The 22,421-nt window shown below is 45.3% G+C and overlaps 1 protein-coding gene across 2 annotated transcripts; it reads right to left on the bottom strand.

Annotated features, from left to right (window-relative positions):
• Positions 1 to 11,241: 11,241 nt before the first annotated feature.
• CHAF1B (chromatin assembly factor 1 subunit B) lies at positions 11,242 to 21,939 on the bottom strand. 2 transcript variants are annotated; one of them, XM_085078353.1, is made up of 14 exons: positions 21,907 to 21,939; positions 21,304 to 21,434; positions 20,209 to 20,341; positions 19,959 to 20,076; positions 19,448 to 19,551; positions 18,739 to 18,835; positions 17,487 to 17,571; positions 16,449 to 16,542; positions 15,355 to 15,424; positions 15,169 to 15,260; positions 14,064 to 14,226; positions 13,415 to 13,816; positions 12,540 to 12,631; positions 11,242 to 12,116 (listed from the first exon to the last, which is right to left on the bottom strand). In XM_085078353.1, exons 2-14 carry the CDS (start codon positions 21,427 to 21,429, stop codon positions 11,995 to 11,997), a joined length of 1,698 nt encoding a protein of 565 aa, XP_084934479.1. In that variant the 5' UTR covers positions 21,430 to 21,434; positions 21,907 to 21,939; the 3' UTR covers positions 11,242 to 11,994. The 2 variants fall into 2 exon arrangements, with proteins under 2 accessions (XP_084934479.1, XP_084934561.1); XM_085078435.1 differs by lacking the exon at positions 21,907 to 21,939 and adding an exon at positions 21,556 to 21,858.
• Positions 21,940 to 22,421: the final 482 nt, after the last annotated feature.

Raw genomic sequence — 22,421 nt, 5'->3', positions numbered from 1 at the left:
TTCTTCCTTCCTCCTTTTTTTTCTCCCTTCCTCCCTCTGCCTCGCCTCACCTGCTTTCTTCCTCTCTCTCTTTATCTTTCTCTCTCTCTCTCTTTCTTTCTCTCTCTTTCTTCCTTTCTCTTTCTCTTTCTTTGTTTCTTTCTTTATTTCTCTCTCTCTCTTTCTCTCTCTCTGTCCCTATTTAATTCATCTCTTCCTTTCTCTCTTCCCTTTCTCATTAGCCCAAACTCACTGCCGTGTGCTTTTATTCGAGGTCAGCAACTGACCTAGCACATGGTCAATAATAAATTAAACTAAAAGAATATAAGATATTAATAAAAATTATAGCAAGTCTTTAACCAAAGTCTCTGATTTTCTTCGGGATGCTCCAGCTTTTATTGTTCCTTGTGTCCCCATTCCCTGGGGAGCCTGGGCAGTGCCAGCACCCTCTGGGGGAAGGAAGAACCTTTCCTGCTCTCCAGCCTGAGCTGCCCTGCCCAGCTCCAGCCAGGATGCTGTCCCTGTCCCCGAGCAGAGATCAGAGCTGTCCCTCTGAGGAGCTGCACACTCAATCCTGTTTCTCAGCACAGATGGGCTCCTGTGCTCCAGAGGGCTGTGGACACCAGCAGGTCACTGCAGTTCTGTCCCAGAGAGGTTTGCTGATGGAAAATGTGGGTGAAGTCCCTCAGGGGTGAGGCTGGCAGGGGCAGCTGGTGCCACACGGCAGAGGCTCTCCCAGGGCTTCCTGCTCTCATTCCTTCCCTCAAGGACTTCACTGCCACATTCAGTTCCTTGTAGGTGACACTGGTGGCAGCTCCAGGTTTGCCTGCAAACTCTGTGACCCCAGCAGCTCTTCCCAAGGGCTCCATCCCACAGAATTCCTGCTTTGGGATCAATGGAGATACCCCTGTCCTGTGGGAGACACTGCAGAGAATCCCAGGATGGTTTGGGTTGGAAGGACCTTAAATCCCATCCAGTGCCACCCCAGCCATGGCAGGGACACCTTCCACTGTCCCAGGCTGCTCCAAGCCCCAATGTCCAACCTGGCCTTGGACACTGCCAGGGATCCAGGGGCAGCCACAGCTTCTCTGGCAATTCCATCCCAGGGCCTCCCCACCCTGCCAGGGAACAATTCCTAATTCCCAAGATCCTATCTCTCCCTGCCCTCTGGCACTTTGCAGCCATTCCCTGTGTCCTGTCCCTGCAGCCCTTGGCAATTGTCTCTCTCCATGTTTCCTGCAGCTCCTTCAGGCCCCAAAAGGCCACAATGAGGTCACCCCAAAGCTTCTCCTCTCCAGGCTGAACAATCCCAGCTCTGCCAGCCTTTCCTCCCAGCAGAGCTGCTCCATCCCTCTGCTCATCCTGCTGCCTCCTCTGGTCTCTCTCCAGCAGCTCCAGGTCCCCCCTGATTTGGGACCCAGAGCTGGATGCTGGTGGAAAGTGTCCCTGCCCATGGCAGGGGGTGGAACTGGATCATCTTTCAGGTCCCTTCCAACCCGAATCCCCTGATCATTACATCTAAAACTTCTTCATGACAAACCCTGAGGTGCAAGGAATGAACACGAACTGCACAATGGCTTCTTAGAGGAGATGTAGACAAACTGTTCACAGTCCATTATGGATTTCTGGAACACCTTTCCAGCCCAACAGAGGTGGTCAATTCTGTGAGCTTTCCCTATATTTCCATTATAACAGATCCTGCCAAGTGATTCCATATCAACCTGACCCAGGGCTTTGGACAGCCATGAATGCTGCAGCACAATTCCAAGGGAGGAAATGGGCTGTGGGTCAGAAGGTGCTGTGTTTGCTCCATCCTGATAAATTCATTCCCTTGCCAAGTGTTGGAGTGCTGGGAATACTCCTGTGTAGGGCTATTCTTACAGCAGCAATTCCCAGCCAGGCAGGAGCCGTGACAGCAGTGGGAACAGTTTATAAAGCCCTGGCAAAAATACCTGGAAGTGCTCGGATGTCAATAAAGTGGGAAATGGTTTCTTTCACAGAGCTGTGAACCAGTGGATCTTAATCCATAATAAAACTGATCTTTCTTTCTTTTCTTTCCTTTCTTTCTTTCTTTCTTTTTTTCTTCTTTCTTTCTTTCTTTCTTTCTTTCTTTCTTTCTTTCTTTCTTTCTTTTTCTTTCTTTCTTTCTTTCTCTTTCTTTCTTTCTTTCTTTCTTTCTTTCTTTCTTTCTTTTTCTTTCTTTCTTTCTTTCTTTCTTTCTTTCTTTCTTTCTTTCTTTCTTTCTTTCTTTCTTTCTTTCTTTTTCTTTCTTTCTTTCTTTCTTTCTTTCTTTCTTTCTTTCTTTCTTTTTCTTTCTTTCTCTTTCTTTCTTTCTTTCTTTCTCTTTCTTTCTTTCTTTCTCTTTCTTTCTTTCTTTCTCTCTCTCTCTCTCTTTCTTTCTTTCTTTCTCTCTCTCTCTCTCTTTCTTTCTTTCTTTCTCTCTCTCTCTCTCTTTCTTTCTTTCTTTCTTTCTTTCTTTCTTTCTTTCTTTCTTCCTGTTTCTCTATTTCTCTCTCTCTCTCTCTTTTTCTCCCTCTTTCCCTCTTTCTCTCTCCTTTTTCTTTCCTCCTTTGGTCTACTAACAGACATATGTCTTCCTTGCATGCCTTGCCTTGCTGTGCAACATGAGATGTTCATTTTCACTTCTTTTCTTAAAAATTATTCATACAGCTCAGTCCCCATGTTATCCTTATTTCCTATTCTTATCACTAAAGGGGCACCTGGACACGTTGACTCCCAGTTTAATTCAGATCATCCTTTCCAGTTCTTCAGCCCATGGCATCAGAAGTCTTGTTTAAACCCTTTACTGAGTTTTCCATCAATTCAAACATCTGAATGGCCTTAAAATCTCCCTCTGTGGAGAAGAAAGGCAGGATGGACCCAACCTCCCTCCTTTTTCCTGGGGGAAAAGGTGGTTAATTTTATTTTCTGCTTTAAGCAGGAGGAAAATACATTAATTTCATTAGCTCACACCTAAAAGATGTTTGGTAAGCAAACTGTTAGCAAGTGGAGTGAATAAAAAGAGTGAATCAATGCAGAGATTTGATCTGTTGAGAGCTCATGCATAGACTTCATACAGATGTGTGGATATATAAAATGCTGGAATTCTGGCTCCACTGACTTCGCTGAGGTCAGAATTTCACCCATAAGCTCATTATTATCGTCAATACTCCCCAATCTATTAGAGAGCTTTTAACTAAAAGGCCTGCAGAGCAAAGAGAATCAAAGTCATGGGGATTTTGCCCCCTAAGAGGGATGGAGAGGAAAGGCTTTTGTTGGCCATTTCACAAAGTGGCTGGTATTGAGCAGAGCAGCTCAACCCAGGGGATGTGGGAGGGAGCTCTCCCTTCCACTGGAGTCAAGGACAAGTGATTTTATTTTTAAAATGTCATAATCACAGCTATTGATCACTGGGGTGCTCTGAAATCCATGCAGGCTCAGGCTAGCAGCACCATTCCTATCCCTGGCCATCCCAGCCCAATTAGGCTGGGATTCTAATGAACTTTAGCTGCTTTTCATGGCTCTCTGTGGGGAAAAAAAGCCACTCTGGCAGAGCAATCCCACCTTTCCACCTGCCCTGAGCTGCCTCTTTGCTTGATTTGGTCACATTTTGTCATTCCATGGAAAACATGGGAGAGCAAAAGTCAAGAAATAATAATAAACTTTGAAAAACAGAGTTAGGATTAAATTGCTTTGGAGAGGCTATGGCTGTCCCTGGAACCCTGGAAGTGTCCAAGGCCAGCTTGGACAGGGCTTGGAGCAATCTGGGATACTGGAAGTGTTCCCTGTCCATGGCAAGGGAGAGATGATTTTGAAGGTCTCTTCCAAGCTGGATGATTCTGTGATTCTGTAAAATACTCTGTAAAGATCAGATAAAACAACACCCAATCTGGGTTACAGCATGGATGGAAAGTTAGATCATGTTAGATCACTCTTGAAAGGAAGTTGAGGAGGAAGAATCTGGAAATCAGGACAGCTTAGTAAAATAATTTCATTTCACTGAGCTCTATCAGCACAGGGAATCAGCTTTGCAATTCTTGATGTTTTCTACAGTTTTATGGAACTGGCATTTGGAAGGGAAAACCTTCAAGTCAATTGCCAGCAGGAGAAAAGTGGGAGCAAGGAAAAGGCATTTCCATCCCCAGTAATACCCAAGTCTTCCCTTGGTGACCTGAACATGTCACAAACAAGGCTCTGCTGGATCCAAATCCCCACAGAACTCCTGGCATTCCAACCTTCCCTTCCAACCCAAACCATTCTGTGATTCCATGATTTAATCATCCCTCAGAGCACACTCAGGAGGGATGCAAGGATTGTTATCACTCCTTTTTTACAACAGTGCCCAGTGAAGAGGAGAGTTCAGTGCCTGCAGGGGTTTCACAAAGTGCCCACTCTGTTCAGCACCACCCTGTGAGCCCCAGTCCCGAGTGGGGTGGGAGGTGGCTGAACCTTGTCATCCCCAAACCAGCCTGGGATGTCAGAGCTGACTGGGAAGAGCAGAGGCCAAACAAGGAGCCTCCAGAGCTGATCCCAAAGTGCTGCCTGGAGTGGGAAACTCGGGGAGAATCACCCTGAAGTTCACACCAAGGATTTACGGGCAGCTCAGCTGTGGTACAGCACCCTGACCCTCCTTCCTGAGCACAGGAATCACAGAATTCCAGAATAACTGAGGTTGGAGAAGACTTGCAGGATCATGGAGTCCCAGCTGTGCCCAATGGGCACCTTGTCCCCAGCCCAGAGCACTGAGTGCCACAGCCAGGCCTTCCTGGGACACCTGCAGGGATGGGGACTGCAAACCTCCCTGGGCAGCTCCTGCCAAGGCCTGAGCACCCTTTCCATGCAGAAATTCCTGCTGCTGGCCAAGCTGAGCTTCCCCTGGCCCAGCCTGAGGCTGTTCCCTCTCCTGCTGTCCCTGTTCCCTGGAGCACAGCCTGACCCCCCGGCTGTCCCCTCCTGGCAGCAGCTGTGCAGAGCCACAAGGTTCCCCTGAGCCTCCTTTGCTCCAGCCTCAGCTCTTTCCCAGCAGCTCCTCACGGGATTGACTCTCCAGAACCTTCACCATCCTCACCAGGAAAGATCCACGTGTGGAACAAGGCAGAGACCCAATATCCATCCCAGCTCCAGGTTTTCTCCAGCAGCTCCATCTCCCCTGTCCAAAGGAAAAGCACATTTCAGTAGAGGATGAGCTGAATTATCTGCTACATCTGATCCCAACTCCCACTCATGTTTCACCTGGAAAAAGCCACCTCTAGCTCCCTGTGGGTTAATCACAGAATCCCAAAGGATGCAGCCAACAGCTCCTTCCCTATTTAAACACAGTCTGAATTGGGTATTAACTACCTGCTGTGTTTGGCAGCTCTCTTATTCCTAAAATAAATAACCGTATGAAAAGTCATAAACTCTATATTGGACTTTTTCATTAAAAAAAAAAAAAATCCCCCCCCCCAAAAAAAATCAAAGTTCTGTCAGGATTTTAGCAGCCTCACTTCTTGCAGTAAATCTGCTTCCACAGCTGTTCTTGCTGTACTGTGTCCTTCAGCCAAGAGTAGCTGCAGTCCAACATTTCCTTCTTAAGTTATTCCTTACCCAGAGCAAAGCCAAGGGAATTTTGGACAAGGCTCGCCTGCTCGAAATTATGAATGTGCTCTTATTAGGGCAGGTTGCATGTTTTATATTAAATATTCATTCAAATAACAATCCAGCGAAATGTTTGTCGGGATGAGAGTTACTTTGGCTGAAAGGACACATTTTTCTTCCAGTCTCCACCAAAACTCACCCCTATTTATCACGTCCAGGATCTAAGGGCATTAATGAAGATCTTGCTTGAACTTGGTGGAGCTTCTTGCCTGGTGCCAGATCCTGTTCTCCTGTTTCAGAGCTGAACCAGTTCAGGAATTGCTTGGTTGTCACCAGGGACAAGCTTTTTACAGGTTCCACTGCAGCTCATAAAAGGGGGGAGAATAGGGAAAAAAAGAGGAAAAAAAGGGGGGAAAAAAGGGGAAAGAAAATAAAGAAAGTAGCATTTTCTCCTTCCACTATCCCAGGCTGCTCCAACCTGGCCTTGGACACTGCCAGGGATCCAGGGGCAGCCACAGCTTCTCTGGGAATTCCATCCCAGGGCCTCCCCACCCTGCCAGGGAACAATTCCTAATTCCCAAGATCCCACCTAACCCCGTCCCCCCTCACCTTAAGGCCATTCCCTGTGTCCTGTCTCTCCATCCCTCGTGGAAAGTCCCTCTCCAAGTCAAACCACGAAAGAAATGTTTCCTGTAACTCCCAGAGAATTCAGTGTTCCAGCAGAACTCCACACCTTGTTCTGAGCTAAACCCCAACTCCAGCAGCTGCCTGCATGGACAAAATTAAAGATTAGCAATGTTGCCATCGTGTGGTTGCTCCCAGCACAGGCTCAGCCTGAATTTCTTCCTCTCCAGAAAGCAGATTGCACCTGGCTCCTGCTGCTAAAACCCAGGGACAATGTTTAAAGTTGTTACAGGATATAATTAGAGTAATTATTTTTATAGAGAGAACATTTGTGCAATAGAAAAGGTGATCCCAGCCTTTCCACTGGGCCCCTTGTCCTCAGGGGTTTATAGATCATATTTAGAACCTCACTCCAAAATTAATCTTGAGTTATCCAAGCAGAAATTACAGAAGTGAAAATCCCCTCTTCCTGCAGAAAGCAAGAAGGAAGAAAAAAGGACAAGGAATCAGTTTCAATATCCTTCATATTTGACATGGCCTGAAAGTGAAATTTTAATGTTCCAACTCCTGAATTACTTTATCCTATGGCTGCTGTAAAAATATGTGCTTTTCAGTGAGTTTTTCTATTATTTTCTCTCACAATCCCTTCTCTGCAGTATCACATCAAGTTCCCCTACACTGAGAAGAAAAATCCAAAGAAAGCAACTCCTACAGCTCACATCAGAGGAGTTGTGGATATTCTTGGATCCCTGGCAGTGTCCAAGGCCAGGTTGGACATTGGGGTTGGAGCAGCCTGGGACAGTGGGAGGTGTGGAATGGGATGAGCTTTAAGGTCCTTTCCAACCCAAATCATCCTGGGATTCTACAATTCCTTCAGAAAATTCTTTCCCTCCTTCTGGGAAGCTGAGAGTGCACAGAAACAATGGCGAATTCACCACCCCACCTGCTCCAGGAACAAACACATCCCAGGGATTGGCAAAGTCCTCCAATTTTTGGGTGGAAAACACTGTTTGGGCACAAAGTGCAGCTGTTTTATGCCCAACCTTTCCCACCACAGAGGATTCCCCATTCCAAGGGATAATTCCCATGGACAATAATCCATCTTTTCCCTGCACTGTCTGCTCAGAATTACATATTTTATCCAGTAAAATATTGCAGCAGGAGCCTGGTTTGGCCTATTCCTGCTTGTCCAAGCAAGGAACACTAATTTGGCTGTTCCTGGCTGTCAATTCTGCCTTCTTTTAATAATCCACCCCACAGCAGAGAAGCAGCATTTTTATGGAGTCAAAATTTAGAATATTGGAGCACACAGCCAACATATTCTCTCCCTTCTCCTTGCAGAGTAAATCCACACCTTCTTCCCTGCCCTGCTCTTTATTTGTAAATAAATAAATCCAGCTGGTGCAACCCCACTGGTGCCAGGAAAAGGGAAAATAAAAACATCCAAAGGCTCCTGCAGCTCCTGCCTTGGAGTTTATTTATTTACTTTTGGTGGCTAAAGGGGAGAAGTTTATCCCAAGACAAAACCTGACATTGTTTAACATCAAAATTTATTGTGCTTAGAACTCAAATCATGAGCAGGAAAAATTCACAGAGAAATAATTCCTGACAAAATGAAGTTTTCCTGGTTAAACTCCCAGCAAGGAAAACATTTAAAGTGGAAAATACAAATAACTGGAGCACAACCAGGAGATTTGGGGAGTTAAACACCAGTCAACCCTCCCAGAAAAGATGGCAACAAGTTAAAAGACACCAACAGGTTCCTCTCCTTTCAGGAGCACCAGGATCAGGTTTTCCCAGCCACTGGAAGAGCCCCAGTTTGGGCCCAATTTCCAGACAGAAAGAAATCTGTGACCCTTTTTAATTATTCATGCTCTGAGAGGCAAATCCTCTCGGGTTGCAGCCCTAGAGGCCTCAGGGCTGTGGCTTTTCCTGGGATTTTTCAGCTGAGGGAATAAGGAGCCTCAGCAATATCCCTTGGCTGGAAGGTTGGCAGCCACAGGAGGGAAAATTCCCAGTTTGGACATTGCAGCTTTTCTGCTGGTGCTGCAGGGACACTCAGCAGGTTATCCCAAAATGAGGGGAATAAATGGGGAAGTTTTTCCTGGAGGGATTGGGAAGGAGGAGGAGCAGCTCAGCACCCCCAGCCTTGTCTCTCTGCAGCTCTGCCAGCTCCCAGTCCATGCAGGAAATGGCAGCATCCCAAAATCCCACACCTGAGGGAGAACAGAGCTGCTGTGTGGGGCTCAGGGCTGCTCAGGGATAATTGGGACCAAATGTGGGGATTTTGCTGTGGAGTTTATTGGCAGTGCTGCCAAGTGAGGGCTGAGAGCTCTCCCAAGCAGGAAGGTCTGGAATGAGCAGGGAAAAGTACCTGGGAAGCACAGAGGGATTTGGGATGGGAAGGACCTTAAAAATCACCCAGTGCCACCCCAGCCATGGCAGGGACACCTTCCACTGTCCCAGTTTGCTCCAAGCCCCAATGTCCAACCTGGCCTTGGACACTGCCAGGGATCCAGGGGCAGCCACAGCTTCTCTGGGAATTCCATCCCAGGGCCTCCCCACCCTGCCAGGGAACAATTCCTAATTCCCAAGATCCCATCTCTCCCTGCCCTCTGGCACTTTGCAGCCATTCCCTGTGTCCTGTCCCTGCAGCCCTTGTCCCAAATCTCTCTCCATCTTTCTCGTGGGAGAACACAACACTGACTTATCACCTTGAATGTTCTTCCCTTGGTGGACTTTTCTCCAAACCCCAAAATCCATGTCCATAAAGGCTGCCAGGAGCTCTGTGGGTTTTTCCCACAGCCAGAGGTTCTACTGGATATACAATCCTGGGAATGAACAAATGTCACCTCAACCCAGAACTATGGCTAATCCAAGGTCCATTCCTTGCAGACTCTGGAATTCCAACTCCTGCTGGAAAAGCCTTTGGATTCACTGAGTGGAATAGGAGAGGCTGTGCTCTATTCACCTCATGAGTGAAGTCAGCCTGTTGTGTTTTCCACCTGGAAGAACTCTTTCCTGCAGAATCCTGTTTTCTTCTTCACCACGTGGAGAGAAGCCAGAAATAATCACTTGGTAGAAGAAAAAAAGTAAAGGTGATGAAAAATGTCTCGAAGGATGAAATCTGGAATAGAGGGGAAGTTCTGCTCTGTTTGCTTTGCTTTAGGGAACGCTGGCACCTGCTGGCAGGAGAGTGAGAAACTCGGAGTTGTGAGGTAAAAAAAGAGCCTTCACAGCCCAGAGGGGAAAAAAACCCACAAAAAACACCCAATTAAAACCCAAACTGGAAAATGAGGTGCTCTTGGGTAAGAAGGATCATCACTGGGCTGAGAGTTCTGCACAGGAATTCCCAATGACACCAAACTCCCTCTCAGCTTCCCAAATGCCACTTTCTTAATTCTCTCTCTCCATCCCAGCTCCAATTAATCCCTAATTGTCACTTTTCCTCTCCCAGCCACCTCCATCCTCCTCCTTTTTCAACAATTCCACCCTGTCCCACTTCCACGTGGCAAATCAGGAGTTCCCACTGGGCAGGAACATCTCACATCTGCCTGACTTCAGTGATCTCCATTTCTCAGCGCACAGGGAGCACTCAGAGATTTAGGATTGCCAAAAATGCCACTCCAGGGCATTGGCTAAATCAGTTTAGATTGGATTTTAGGAAAAATCTCTTCCTGGAAAGGGACGTCAAGCATTGGAAGGAGCTGCCCTGGGAAGTGCTGGAATCACATCTCAAATGTCATTTAATTCCTGACAGTTTTTTATCACATAATTCCAAACTGCCTCTTCTTCAGGATCCTGCAGCTGCAGAAAACACATAGACAACAGAGTTCCTTGAAAAGTCTGTTCTTCTTGCTTAATTTTAAGGTCTTCACATTATTTATTTGATAGCAAAGTTGATATAAACACAGGGAATGTGCACACAAAATGCTGTTTGGAATCCATGGGCAAGGATCAAGCAAATTTGGATCAAAAGGCAGTGGTTAATTAAAGACAAGATATTATTAATATAGACAGCTGGATAGATAAAAAAATTAAAACATCAACAGCACAGGAGCACAAGGTCTGGCTGTCTGAAAATTAGCCATTATTACACAGCAGAGAGTCTTTTCAGGAGCAAGATAACCATGAGTTCTCATCCAGCAAGAAAGTTACAAAATCTATTTGAAACCCATCTAAAAAAACTGCAAAATCTAACCGAAATCAACCTAAAAAATTGCAAATTCTACTTGAAACCCGTGCTGCAGTCACCTACAAACCCCTGTGGAACAAGGCCTGCTGGCTGCAGTGGCTCACAGAAATATTTGGATTTTAAGGTGGGATGTCCACGTGGTTTTGGTGAGGAGCAAGAGATCCTCATGATTTGAATGAGCAGAAATTCAACCACAGGAAAGTGGTTTTGGAGTGAGAGTTTTGCACTGGAGATGATCCATAAAGATTGCCTATTCCTCTTCTTACCTCTCCAAAGAGTTATTCCAACAGAAATGGAAAAAGCTGGAGCTGCCTGTGGCATTTCAGGATTATCATTTTGCATTTCCCACCAGAGAAATGCTCTCAAGGAATGGACTAATTTTCCTCAAGTCAACTAGAAAATGGAATTCCTAAGCAAGCAAACCCTGCCTGCTCAGGAGGAGCAGAAACAATTTTTTTGGAGAGAATGGATAGATATAGAAAAAAAAAATGCAGAATTAGGACACAAAGATCATCTTTTAAAAGATCTACAAGCAAGCCAGAGAAATAAATGTAAGAATTAAATTGTCTTTATAATTCTTCACTAGAAAAAAAACCCAGGTATAATTCAATCTAATGAAGATCCATCCTCAGCAGTGATTTTTGAGTTTCTCAAAATTTCTCTTTTGAGGAAACAAAGATCCCATCGAGTTTCCTACAACTTTTTGCTTATTAATTGCTGTTGAAATTTAATTGTAAGCAGCAGTTCGTTTGCCTGAAGGACTGACAGAGGTGTTTGTTAATATTTCCTCCCTGTGAGACTTTTATGAGTCACTTTTGGAACATTTGCATTTCTGTTTTTATGAAGTATTAAATGCTAAAAAGAAATTTTAGAAGTTTCCCATCCACTGGATTGTTTTTTATTGGCTAAGGGAGTTAAATTGGGGAAAAAAGAAAAGGGGAAATTTCAATGTATACACTCAAATCCTGCTGCCTCAGGAAAATCTCACACCTGCATTTCTCAAAAAAAGTCCAGAAATAAAATATAAGAATTTTCTGCTGTTTAATTCTTGTAACAGATCTTCAGAGGGTTTCTTCCTTTTGCTTCCTTGTTGTTCCTTGCAGTTCAATCTTCCCATTTGTGCTCCAAGCTCTCAGTGCTGCTCTTTGCTGCTGCATTCCCAGTGAATCAGCTCCACCCCACAGCTACTGGGGAGCATTATTTTACACCCTGCTAAACAAATAAACCAAACTGCTGCAATGACACCATTTCCTCCTTTTTTTTTTTTTTTTTTAGCTCTTAAACCACATCAAATCTTATGAATGCATTCGATTCTTTTTGCCAGACAGGTTACTGGAAGACATAATGCTTTATAAACATGGATTTGGGGATTCTGATGGAGACTCACAGGTTACTGCATGGCTCTTTAATCCCCACATTTCCCTATTCTTGAAGTCACTTCCCAACTATTTCTTCTACTGCAGAACCACATTCCTGAAACTTTTGTCTTCCACAGTTTCTTCCCAGTTCTGCATCGAAGGAAATTTGAATTAGGAATTGAGGATTGAACTTTTTTGCAAGAAGAAATGCACTCAGATATTGCTGCTTTGCCTTTAGATGATGAGGAATCTGCTCAGCCCTTATTTGTTGGAATCACAGCTGGTTTGGTCTCCAGCAGGTGCTGGAAGGGACAGTTCCTCAGTCCTGGCACGTTTTGCTGCTGGGGGATTTTGGAGGCTTTCATCAGATGGCAAAGGCCTCTCTGGAAGAAGCAGACAGGGGAAATCATTTAAAATGAATAAATCCACATTAAAAATGTAAAGTTATTTGGTGAATCCACAAATAATTCACCACTCACTCCAAAAACACCCCAGCCCTGTGAGAGTCCAGCACCTGCAACAAGGACATGCTGGAAGTACAAAAGCTTTTCAAACCTGGGAACATCACATCCATGAATTCATCCTTGGTTTCACTGCAAATAAACCTGTAGTTTTTATACAATCACACAAGCAGCTGCCTCAGAGCAGTGAGGAAATATTTCACAATGCCAAAAGCACCTTTTTGAACACCATCAAGACAATGAGGGAGCTTTAGAATTTGCAGCTAGAGTGAGGAATTTTTAATAACATAAATCTAGAATGGAAAAAAGCTGATTGGCTGGATATTGAGAGCTACAAAAACTTACCATGTTCCTGTTCAGAGGAAGGAGGGACAGCAGCTGAGTCTGGGAATGCAGAGGCTGGTGTGTCTGGCTTCAAGGAAATCAAGTTTATTCTCCTTTAAAAGAGCAGAAACAGTTTAATTGCTTGCTAGACATCATTTCCATGAGATTTTACATAAAAATTTAATTCATACAGAGTCAGTTAAATGCAAAGGTAGTTCAGATAGATTTTACTGCACATTTTTCCTTCTTTTTATAAGCTGAATGGAGCATTATTAACTTCCAACCCCCTCTGCCATGGGCAGGGCCACCTTCCAGTGGTGCCCAGAGCCCCAAGATAATCAATTCCTGGATTAAAGGCAATTTCTAAAAACCAGATCTTCACCTTAGGCAGTAAATAATTCAATGTTTTAAGTCCCACACTGAGGGCCTGTCTATACTTGCACTCTTCACTTAAAATACTCTTGCACACTTCTTAAAATATTCTTTGGCAGAAGAATATTTTTAAGAATTAAGAATGTAATAAAGATATTAATATCTTTAAATAGTTCTTGGCAGCTGAAGGCTTCAGATACTTTTTTTGTACAGAAAACAGGACGTGAAGACAGAATCACAGAATATTCTGAGCTGGAAGGGAACCACAAGGGTCCAAAAAAAGGGTCAAGACAGACACCTTTTGTTGTGAATGCTCAGGTGAATTTGCTGCCTCACATTTCAGCAGAAACCTAAAAGCTCCACATTTAGGAGACATTCTGACCTCTCATTTGCAGTACAACAAAAAGCTCCACATCAAGGCAGCTCCCAGCAAGACCCAGGGCTGGGAATTTGTTAAAATGCAGCACAAGCACAGCTTGTCTTGGCCCTGTGTTTACGACAGGAAGTGACACCATAAATCTCACCTGGGGGTCTTGAAACAGGACTGTAAAGTGGTGAGGGTGACCCTCCTGGGGGCTTTGCTGCTCTGGGTGGCTGCCTGGCTGCTTTTCCTCTCCTCTGAGGATGGCACTGGCGTGGTTTTGATGCTGACAGGGGTGGAAGGTTGCTCCTTGCCAGCAGTGCTGGGTGTTCGAGGCTGCAGGCTGAGATCCCTGCTGGGAGGAGTTCCCTCTGCCAGCCTGGAGCTCGGGGAAATCACTTTGTGGGATTGGCTCTTCTTGGCTTTCTTGTCTGCTGCACCAGGGGTTCTGATGTTGATCTGGGGTTTTTCCTTCAGGGGAATTCCCAGCTCATCCTTCTCAAAGGTGACAAAGGAGCAGTAGCCATCCGTGGAGGAAATGGCCAGGAAGGATCCATCACTGGACCTGGTTGGGATTTAATGTTTAATTTTTAATATTAAAGGTCAGGATTTTTCTTCAACCCTCCCCCAAGTGATTAAGAGCTGTAATTCTCTAATTTGCAGGGTACAAAGGGGTGGATTGCTGCTCAGACATTGCTGAGTGATCTACCTGTGTGTCATAAATGAAATATAAACTCAAGGTGCTGCACAGCACCTAGACATGGAAAAAGGACATTTTCCCCACAACAAATCCTAGGAATACAATTCCTTACCATGAAATGTCACTCAGGGTGTGGTAATGGATGTTGGAAACATAACCAAAGGGGAAGGACTGCTCAGTGTCATAAAAAAGCACCGAATCTTCGGAAGCAACAGCAAACACCAATCGATAGGGCAGGTTGAACAGGGCAGGGCAGGATTTGGGACTGATTTCATCTGCAAAGAGAGGAACACAGGGAGAATTCTCTGGCATTTACTGCAAGATAGGCACTGCACTTAATTAATTTAAATAAAATTAAATTATCAATCAGTATCAAGACAAAGACAGCAAGACAAGAAGACAAGCACTTGTGAAAAATTTAATATTTGACATTTCTGTTGTCTGGAATTTACTCTTTTATGTCTTAGTTGAAGATAAACTGGCAGATTTCTCCCTCTGGTTTGCTACTTGTAAAGTTTGTCCTGTATTTTCCAGCTGGAATTTTTCAGCATCTTTATATGAACCTGAAGATGAAAGTCTCCCTTTAGAGAAACTACAGAGATCAACTGGACACTCATCTCCTTCCTGTGCAACACAATGTTTCTAAGGATGATGATGAAAACACAACAGGTAAATCCTGTAAGGAATACTTCAAATTTAATCTCAAGAAAGGAGCCAAGCTCTGCCTGTCTTGTTCAAATATAAACACTCCTGGAACCACAATGAGGCTGGATTTCCATCCCCAGATTAATCCTTGTGCAACTTCTGTCCCCAGCTCAGAATTTCTGTTCTGCCCAGAATTCCTGTTCTTCAGCTTTGGCTTTCTTGAATAAACATTTGCTGCAAACTATTCCACCTCCCTGTGATGTGGGCAGTTGAGACCAACAGGAATGATTTCCCTGGATTGCTCCTCTGGTGCTAAACCAGGTTATTTATTCTGAACACAAAATGGTTAACAGTTAAAGACAAATATTCAGCAGTGTTTCTGTAGCCAAGGAACAACATCTCTCCACTCCATCAAAAGCTACTCATGAGGGACTTAAGGTGAACTCAGAGCCTCAGAATCAGGAAACAGCTTCTCAGATGTGGTACAGCACCATCTTAGAGGAATGAGAGTGAACAGCCACGTCTTTTCCCACATTTGCTGGGAGTTCACACTCCCTGAAGGTCTGCAGTACCTTTAGCAGATGCTCCTCTCAGCTCAAAGTACACAGGGCAGCAGCGAACGGCCAGAGTTCCCTTGCCAGGACAGGGCAGGTGACCCACAGGCCTGCAGAGAGAACCAGGAGTTCAGAAAACACACTTGCAATATTTTAGTTTTTTCTTTTCTAATGAAAACATCTTTTTGTCTCACCAAGCCCTACCTTTTAAGATTGTTTCTGGAGAAAACATAGGTGGTGTTTGTAACGTTCTCTCCTGATTCCACACAGCCAGCTGCAAAAACAAAAGTGCCAACATTACTCATCACCTCAGAGAGCTCCTGAGCACACACCTTGTGTCCATAAACATTCTAATTCCTGGGAATTAGGCTTGCCCATAAACATTCTAATTCCCAGGAATTAGGCCTGTCAGTTGGGCAAAAGCTGTGCAACACAAATACAACTTAAAAAGGCATCCCAAATATTTATTTAGTGCTGGTTTTGTTTGCCTTATACACTTCCCTCCTCAAAGGTGCTTTTTGATGTTGCCAGACATCAGTAAAAGCAGTGCTTGGACAGGCAAACACTGATCCCCTCCTTGCAGGGTTGTTTTTTCTGGGAATGCAGAATGTTCTTAGGGAAGGACCCAAACAAAGAGAGACCAGTCAGAAGAAATGACTCATTATCCTTCATTTGTGTTTGAACAGAGTGCTGGTGTTGCAATTTGTTCAGAAAAATGCCATAAATGTAATTTTTATCACAGGAGAAAGTTGATGAAGTTGTGGATTGTTAATGGAGAGTATTATGGAGTCATTATTTTCTTCAGCTGGGAGAAGGGGGAATGGGATAATTAGGATAAATCAGCATCCCTGAGCAGTTTGAAATATTGAAGAACATTCAAACTAGAATACAATAGAGATTGAGGGAGCTGGGAAAGAGCTGAGGCTGGAGCAAAGGAGGCTCAGGGGAACCTTGTGGCTCTGCACAGCTGCTGCCAGGAGGGGACAGCCGGGGGGTCAGGCTGTGCTCCAGGGAACAGGGACAGCAGGAGAGGGAACAGCCTCAGGCTGGGCCAGGGGAGGCTCAGCTTGGCCAGCAGCAGGAATTTCTGCATGGAAAGGGTGCTCAGGCCTTGGCAGGAGCTGCCCAGGGAGGTTTGCAGTCCCCATCCCTGCAGGTGTCCCAGGAAGGCCTGGCTGTGGCACTCAGTGCTCTGGGCTGGGGACAAGGTGGGGAACAGTCACAGCTTGGATGTGATGCCCTTGGAGCTCTTTTCCAACCTCAGTGACCCAAGCCAAGCTGCAGGAGATGTTGGATACCTGGAGCAAGCAGATAGGAGCCATCAGGAGTGAAGCTGAGCCGGCGGAAAAACGACTTCATGCTGTCATCGTGGAACATCCGGAAGCTCCTCACCTGCAACATGGAAAAGGGGATTGTGGGAAGAGCCAGGAATGTGCCAGCTGGGATCCCAGTGAGACAAAACAGCCACTTGGACAATCCAACCCAAGGGAACTTTGCAAATAAAATGTTTTAAAAGCCATGCCTCCTTCAACCTCGCTATAAATTCTTCACAGCTAAGAAAAATAGTCCTTGATCCCTTTTGAGCTGTGAGGCAAAACACACCCAGAGCTGTCACCTCAAACCAGCCATCAAAAAACAGTCATAACCTGGAGAACAACATTATTTAACACCCAGGGTTCCTCAGGCATTTCATTTTAACCCCAGGATTAGAGGTTGAAAGAGAACTTCTCTCATGGCAAAGTGCCTGCTCTCAGGCCTGTTCTTCAGACTCTGTAAAACTGTTAGAAATCCTTTCCCCCAAAAAAGAAAAGGAATGAACAGAAAGGATTAATAGTTATAGCCAGCTTGGAGGTGTTATTTTACTGTCACTTACAACTAGTTGGGAGGAAAAAAGCTCTTTGTTTTCCCTCTTAGGGTTAGAATTTCCTAAATTATCCCTAAATTGTATTTTTCTTAAAAATCAGACAACCTCCTTGAAAATTCCAGGCTGTTAACTTTAAAATATTATTGCTGTGTCATATCCATTAATAAACTCACACCTACTGCCAGGTATGTTTGAAGCTTTTCCTGTTAAGAACTATTTTTTCCACATTAATTTTGACTTTTACAGCTAAGGGATTGTGTTGCTGCTTTAAACCAGCAAGACATTTTGGGGACATGGTTTTGAGGTGATGATGGTGAGACTGGATGAGCATGAAGGTCTCTCCCAGATGATTCTGTGATTCTGGGACATAGGAATTTTTTGAATGGAAAATATTTGATCCTTTGGTTCCATGGAACAGAAAGCTCATATAAAATAGCACCCAGCAGTTTCCAGTCCCAGCAGAACCACACACCTCTCCTTCAGCTCCTGATCCTGATGGCATCTTGGTGACATTGAAGGCCACTCGCTTGGTTTGGGTGTTGTAAACTCGCAGGACCCTGGGGGGGAGAGCAGAGTGAGCCAGCTGGGAATCATGGAATGAATATTCCAGTTCCAATCCCCTTCCAGGGACACCTTCCACTGTCCCAGGCTGCTCCAAGCCCAATGTCCAACCTGGCCTTGGACACTGCCAGGGATCCAGGGGCAGCCACAGCTTCTCTGGGAATTCCATCCCAGGGCCTCCCCACCCTGCCAGGGAACAATTCCTAATTCCCAAGATCCCATCTCTCCCTGCCCTCTGGCACTTTGCAGCCATTCCCTGTGTCCTGTCCCTGCAGCCCTTGGCAATTGTCTCTCTCCATGTTTCCTGCAGCTCCTTCAGGCACCAAAAGGCCACAATGAGGTCACCCCAAAGCTTCTCCTCTCCAGGCTGAACAATCCCAATTCTCTCATCCTTTCCTGTGAACAGCTTCCTTTCACCCCAAGTTTCCCAAAAATGCCCCAGGACCTCCCTTCTCAGTTAGCACCACAAAATATAAATACAAATTTGGACCACCAAATAACCATTTAATAAAATTCTCCTCGGAGGGATGTATTTTGATGATTACATAACCAATGAATTCCTGGCAATGCTTTGGCTCCAAAAAGTTTGGGAAGAGGCAGCACAGGGATTCATGGAGGAATGAGGGAATTAGGAAAGAGGGAACTTCCAGGGTGTTCCTACCTGCACTGTGGGTTTTTGAAGAGTGGGAACTCACCTTAAAATAAATTAGCTACATCCCAATCAGTCATAAAATCATGGAATGGTTTGGGTTGGAAGGGACCAAACCTTAAAGATCATTTAATTCCACCCTGTGCCATGGGCAGGAACACCTTCCACTATCCCAGGCTGCTCCATCCCCATGGATTAATTTATTAGCTCATTAACAGGAGCATGCAGCTCTCTCTTAAGACACAATTGGTATCAATAATGACCAATAACATGAAAACTTAATTCTCAAAGAAAAATTCCTACGAAAGTTTATTTGCTGCTAAAAGACACTCAGACTTCAGGAATCATTTACAAGCAAAAAAATTATCAAAAGTATAATTTTACTTTCACATCAACCTGCTTAGAGAGCAAAGTGAATAAAACAGAACCTCATATTTATCTGGTACACCCTCCTTTTAATTCATCCTCCAGGATTAAGGAGTATTTGGGAAAAACATTCAGACCAAGAGCTCACCTGTCACAACTCAGGGTTGCAATATACTGGCCTAGAGGATCCCAGGTCACTCCTTGGACATAACTCTTGTGCTCATTAAATATTGAAACTTTCTGTCCTGAAATTACAAACAGCTTTCAGATCATAAATGCAAACGTGTTTCCAGACATTTCAGAAATAAAACAAGACAAAAGAATGTTTCAAAACGTAGAGAAATAATTTTTTAACATAAAAGTGTTAACTGGATGGTGGCTGATAAGAATAGCAGAAAAAGTTGCTTTTGAACTGCCAATTTAAGGCTTGTTTGCTATAAATTAAATCACATAAGCAAAGGCAGGACCTCTCTGACCCCACTGATGTTCCACAAGTGAAGATCTCGGAGTCAAAACACTGATGGGACAAAAGTCACAGAGAATTTTAGAAGTACTTTGTTGAATACTGGTCACAGGTGGGATTTTTCCTACTATTTAAGTGTTGCTTTCTTGCAAAGAAATGCCAGAAGCTGACAAGTTTCCAGAAAATAAACAGCTTTTCAAAAAGATGACACAAATAGAGCTGAGGTTTGTATGTGGATATAAATATCTTTATAGCCACATATAGCAGGGCCTCACAATCCCACAAAATCACACAAAAACTCAATCACAACAAAAGATGTTTCCAATTATTTTGGGAAATACCATGAGGCACTTCCAGCAGATCTGGAATTCCAAGGGATAAGTGCAGCATTTACCTTTATTGACATCCCACATGATTGCTGTGTTATCCACAGAAGCAGAGGCCATGTAATTTCCATCTGAAGTCCAACAAATATCATACACATCTTCCAAGTGGCCTCTAGAAGGTGGGAGAAACAAATTATTAATTTGAAAATTAAAAGCTACGTGTAAATGTGAGTTTTATTAATTTTTAGGTTAAAAAAAAAAAACAGAGGCAAATAAAAACTCCTCCTTGGCTTCAAGAGCTTCTGAAACTTTCTCACATCAACCTCAGCAGCTGCCAAGAACTACTCCTTCAACTTAAAACCCTTCCCCCTCGTTGTGTCACCATCTGCCTGAGTAAAATGTTCCTCTCCCTCCTTTTCCTGAGCCCCATTAACAGAGGGTTAAAAGGATTAATAGCAGAGCAAGCAAATTGTAGAGAGCATTGAAGCTCTACACACAGAAGACTGCACCACATGATAAAAGCCACTGAGGGAAAAAAACCACCAAAGACAAAAACAAACTCAACCAAGAGTAAGTTACCTTAAAGTTTTAAAGACTGCCCAGTTCTCCTTGTTGAGCTGAGCTTCATCTTCATCCTGAAAAACCAATGGCTCCAACTCCTTGCTGTCATTCAGCTTCCACAGCAAAATAACAGCATCTGTAGAGGAGATCAGATGAAGCTTCTTTATTTCCCACTCTCTTTTGTTCATACAAATCGTAATGCTGATGGATTTAATTCAGTTTAACTTCAAAATGCTCTGGGGTGAGCCAGAGGAGAAGCAGCTCTCACCATCTCCTCCAGAGGCCAGGATGTCCCCGCTGGGAGAGAAGCGCACGACGTTGACAGCCTTGGTGTGCCGAGCCAGGTTGGACAGGAATTCCACAATGGCTTTTCCATCCGGGCCTTTCTCCACTTTCCAGATCTAGTTACAAGAGTGTTACAGCTTTCCAGGACAAGATGTGATGTCACTGCATCGTCAGGGTGGGAAGGGACCCTCAGGAGCATCCAGGGTCACCCCAAGCCATGTCCCCAAGGGCCACATCCAGACTCCTCCTGAACACTGCCAGAGACAGGGACTGCAAACCTCCCTGGGAAGCTCATTCCAATGCCTGATCACTCTTCCAAGGAAATTTTTTTTCCTAATATCTAATCTGAACTTCTTCTGGTGCAACATGAGGCCATTTCCTTGTTTCCTGTCACTTGGGACACAGCAGAAGAGCCTGACTCCCACCTCACTGCCCCTCCTGTCAGGAAACATCTTTTATATCAAACACAACTGACATTTTTCCAGACCTAAAACATGTATTAAAAAAATCCTTGAACCATATGCACCATCAGGGAAGAAGAGGTCAACTTGCCAGTGAGGAAGGAAAACATTTTATCTGAGACAACTGGAATAAACTACTACAGAGTCTATCTACTAGAGTATGTAATGACAACGGGGTGTGGCTTTAAACTAAGAGAGCAGGTTTAGATTGGAGATTAGGATTAAATCCTTCCCTGGGAGGGTGGGGAGGCCCTGGGATGGAATTCCCAGAGAAGCTGTGGCTGCCCCTGGATCCCTGGCAGTGTCCAAGGCCAGGTTGGACATTGGGGCTTGGAGCAGCCTGGGACAGTGGAAGGTGTCCCTGCCATGGCTGGGCATGGAATGATCTTTAGGTCCCTTTCCAACCCAAACCACCCTATGATTCTGTAGACAGCTGTACAATCTTACACTCTTTCCCCAAACAAACCATCCACCCTCCCATAGCACATACCTACCCAATAACCCAATATTCTGGGTAATAAACCCACCCAATATTCTGGGTAACAAACCCACCCCAATATTGTGGATAACAAGCCGCAGCCCCCGCAGATGTCCGGCCAGCCCCAGGCTCAGCTCACCCTCACGGCTGTGTCCACCCCTGCCGAGGCCAGCCTCTTGATCCTCCCGTCCGCTCCGTGCTGGAAGTCCAAGCTGTACACCGGCTCCTTGTTATGCCACACTATTTCACAGGTGATGACCTTCATGTTTGCTGGGGAAAACAGAACAAACCCTTTTTTCCTTTCAGATCAGTTCTTGTTCTTTAGGGCTCAAACTTTGTAAGTTTCTCAGGCACCGCTGGCAGAGGCTGGAATTGCACTGCAGACACTGACAGGATGCTTTGAGGAAGGCTGCTTCTAAAAGTTACGATTCTTGCGGCTAAAGTTTCTGTTTGGGGATTGCATGAGGAGGGTAGCAAGGGTATCACAGGGTTTCAAGCCCTGTGCATCGGTCTAACACTTGAGGGAAAACATTCTGGGGTAACAACCCCAGGCAAAAACAGCGAGCGGGCGGAGCGGCCCGGCGCGGGCAGGGGCAGGACAGACGCGCCGCTGGCCGCTCCCGGAGCCCAGGGGATCCCAAATTCCGCTGCCCACACCGCGGGAACCCCCAATCCCGCTCCCCAGAGCCCCAAACCCCTCAGCCCGGCGCGGCTCCCCCCTCAGGCCGCCCGCCGCCCTCACCTGCAGCCCGCCCGCCGCTCCCGCGCGCTCCCGCCTCGCCCGCGCGCCCGCCGCTCCCGCGCGCCCGCCGCTCCCGCGCGCCCGCCTCGCCCCGCCCCGCGCATGCGCGCGCGCGCCCCGCGCCGCCTCAGGAGCCCTCAGGGGCTGCTGGCGGGAAAACACCGCAAAATCCCGCAAAACTACTGCAAAAACAGCAGGAAAAAGGCTAAAATGGGAAGAGCCCGGTGCGGCATCTCCTCGAAAGAGGGATTTTTTGGTTTTGTTTTGTTATTTCACAGGCATTGCTGTGCTTGACCGGTCTGAAGGTAGAAAGGTCTTAAAGGGCAACGTGCCGCCAAACTTCCCGGGTTCAAATGCAAACTTTTCGCCTTGAAAACATAATAACAATAACAAAACAATAGTATGGTGATGATGATCCTTTTCCCCCAGTTTGCCATGGTGGGAATTTTTGTCCATATAGGTTACCCAGATCTGCCTCACCTTGAAAACATAACAATAATAACAATAACAGAACA

Source organism: Lichenostomus cassidix, chromosome 1, assembly GCF_008360975.1.
Source record: "Lichenostomus cassidix isolate B80296 chromosome 1, HeHo_3.0, whole genome shotgun sequence".
Classification (NCBI taxonomy): Eukaryota; Metazoa; Chordata; class Aves; order Passeriformes; family Meliphagidae; genus Lichenostomus; species Lichenostomus cassidix.
The sequence above is the reverse complement of the archived record's forward strand: the minus strand, read 5'-3'. Positions and strand labels throughout refer to the sequence as shown.

Excerpts from the sequence above, each read along its gene's own strand:
- CHAF1B (XM_085078353.1), bottom strand. The coding sequence starts at position 21,429 with ATGAAGGTCATCACCTGTGAAATAGTGTGGCATAACAAGGAGCCGGTG. Across the intron at positions 19,552-19,958 it reads GCAGTCTTTAAAACTTTAAG|AGGCCACTTGGAAGATGTGT; the intron begins GTAACTTACTCT and ends CCCACCTTCTAG. Across the intron at positions 16,543-17,486 it reads GATCAGGAGCTGAAGGAGAG|GTGAGGAGCTTCCGGATGTT; the intron begins GTGTGTGGTTCT and ends TCCATGTTGCAG.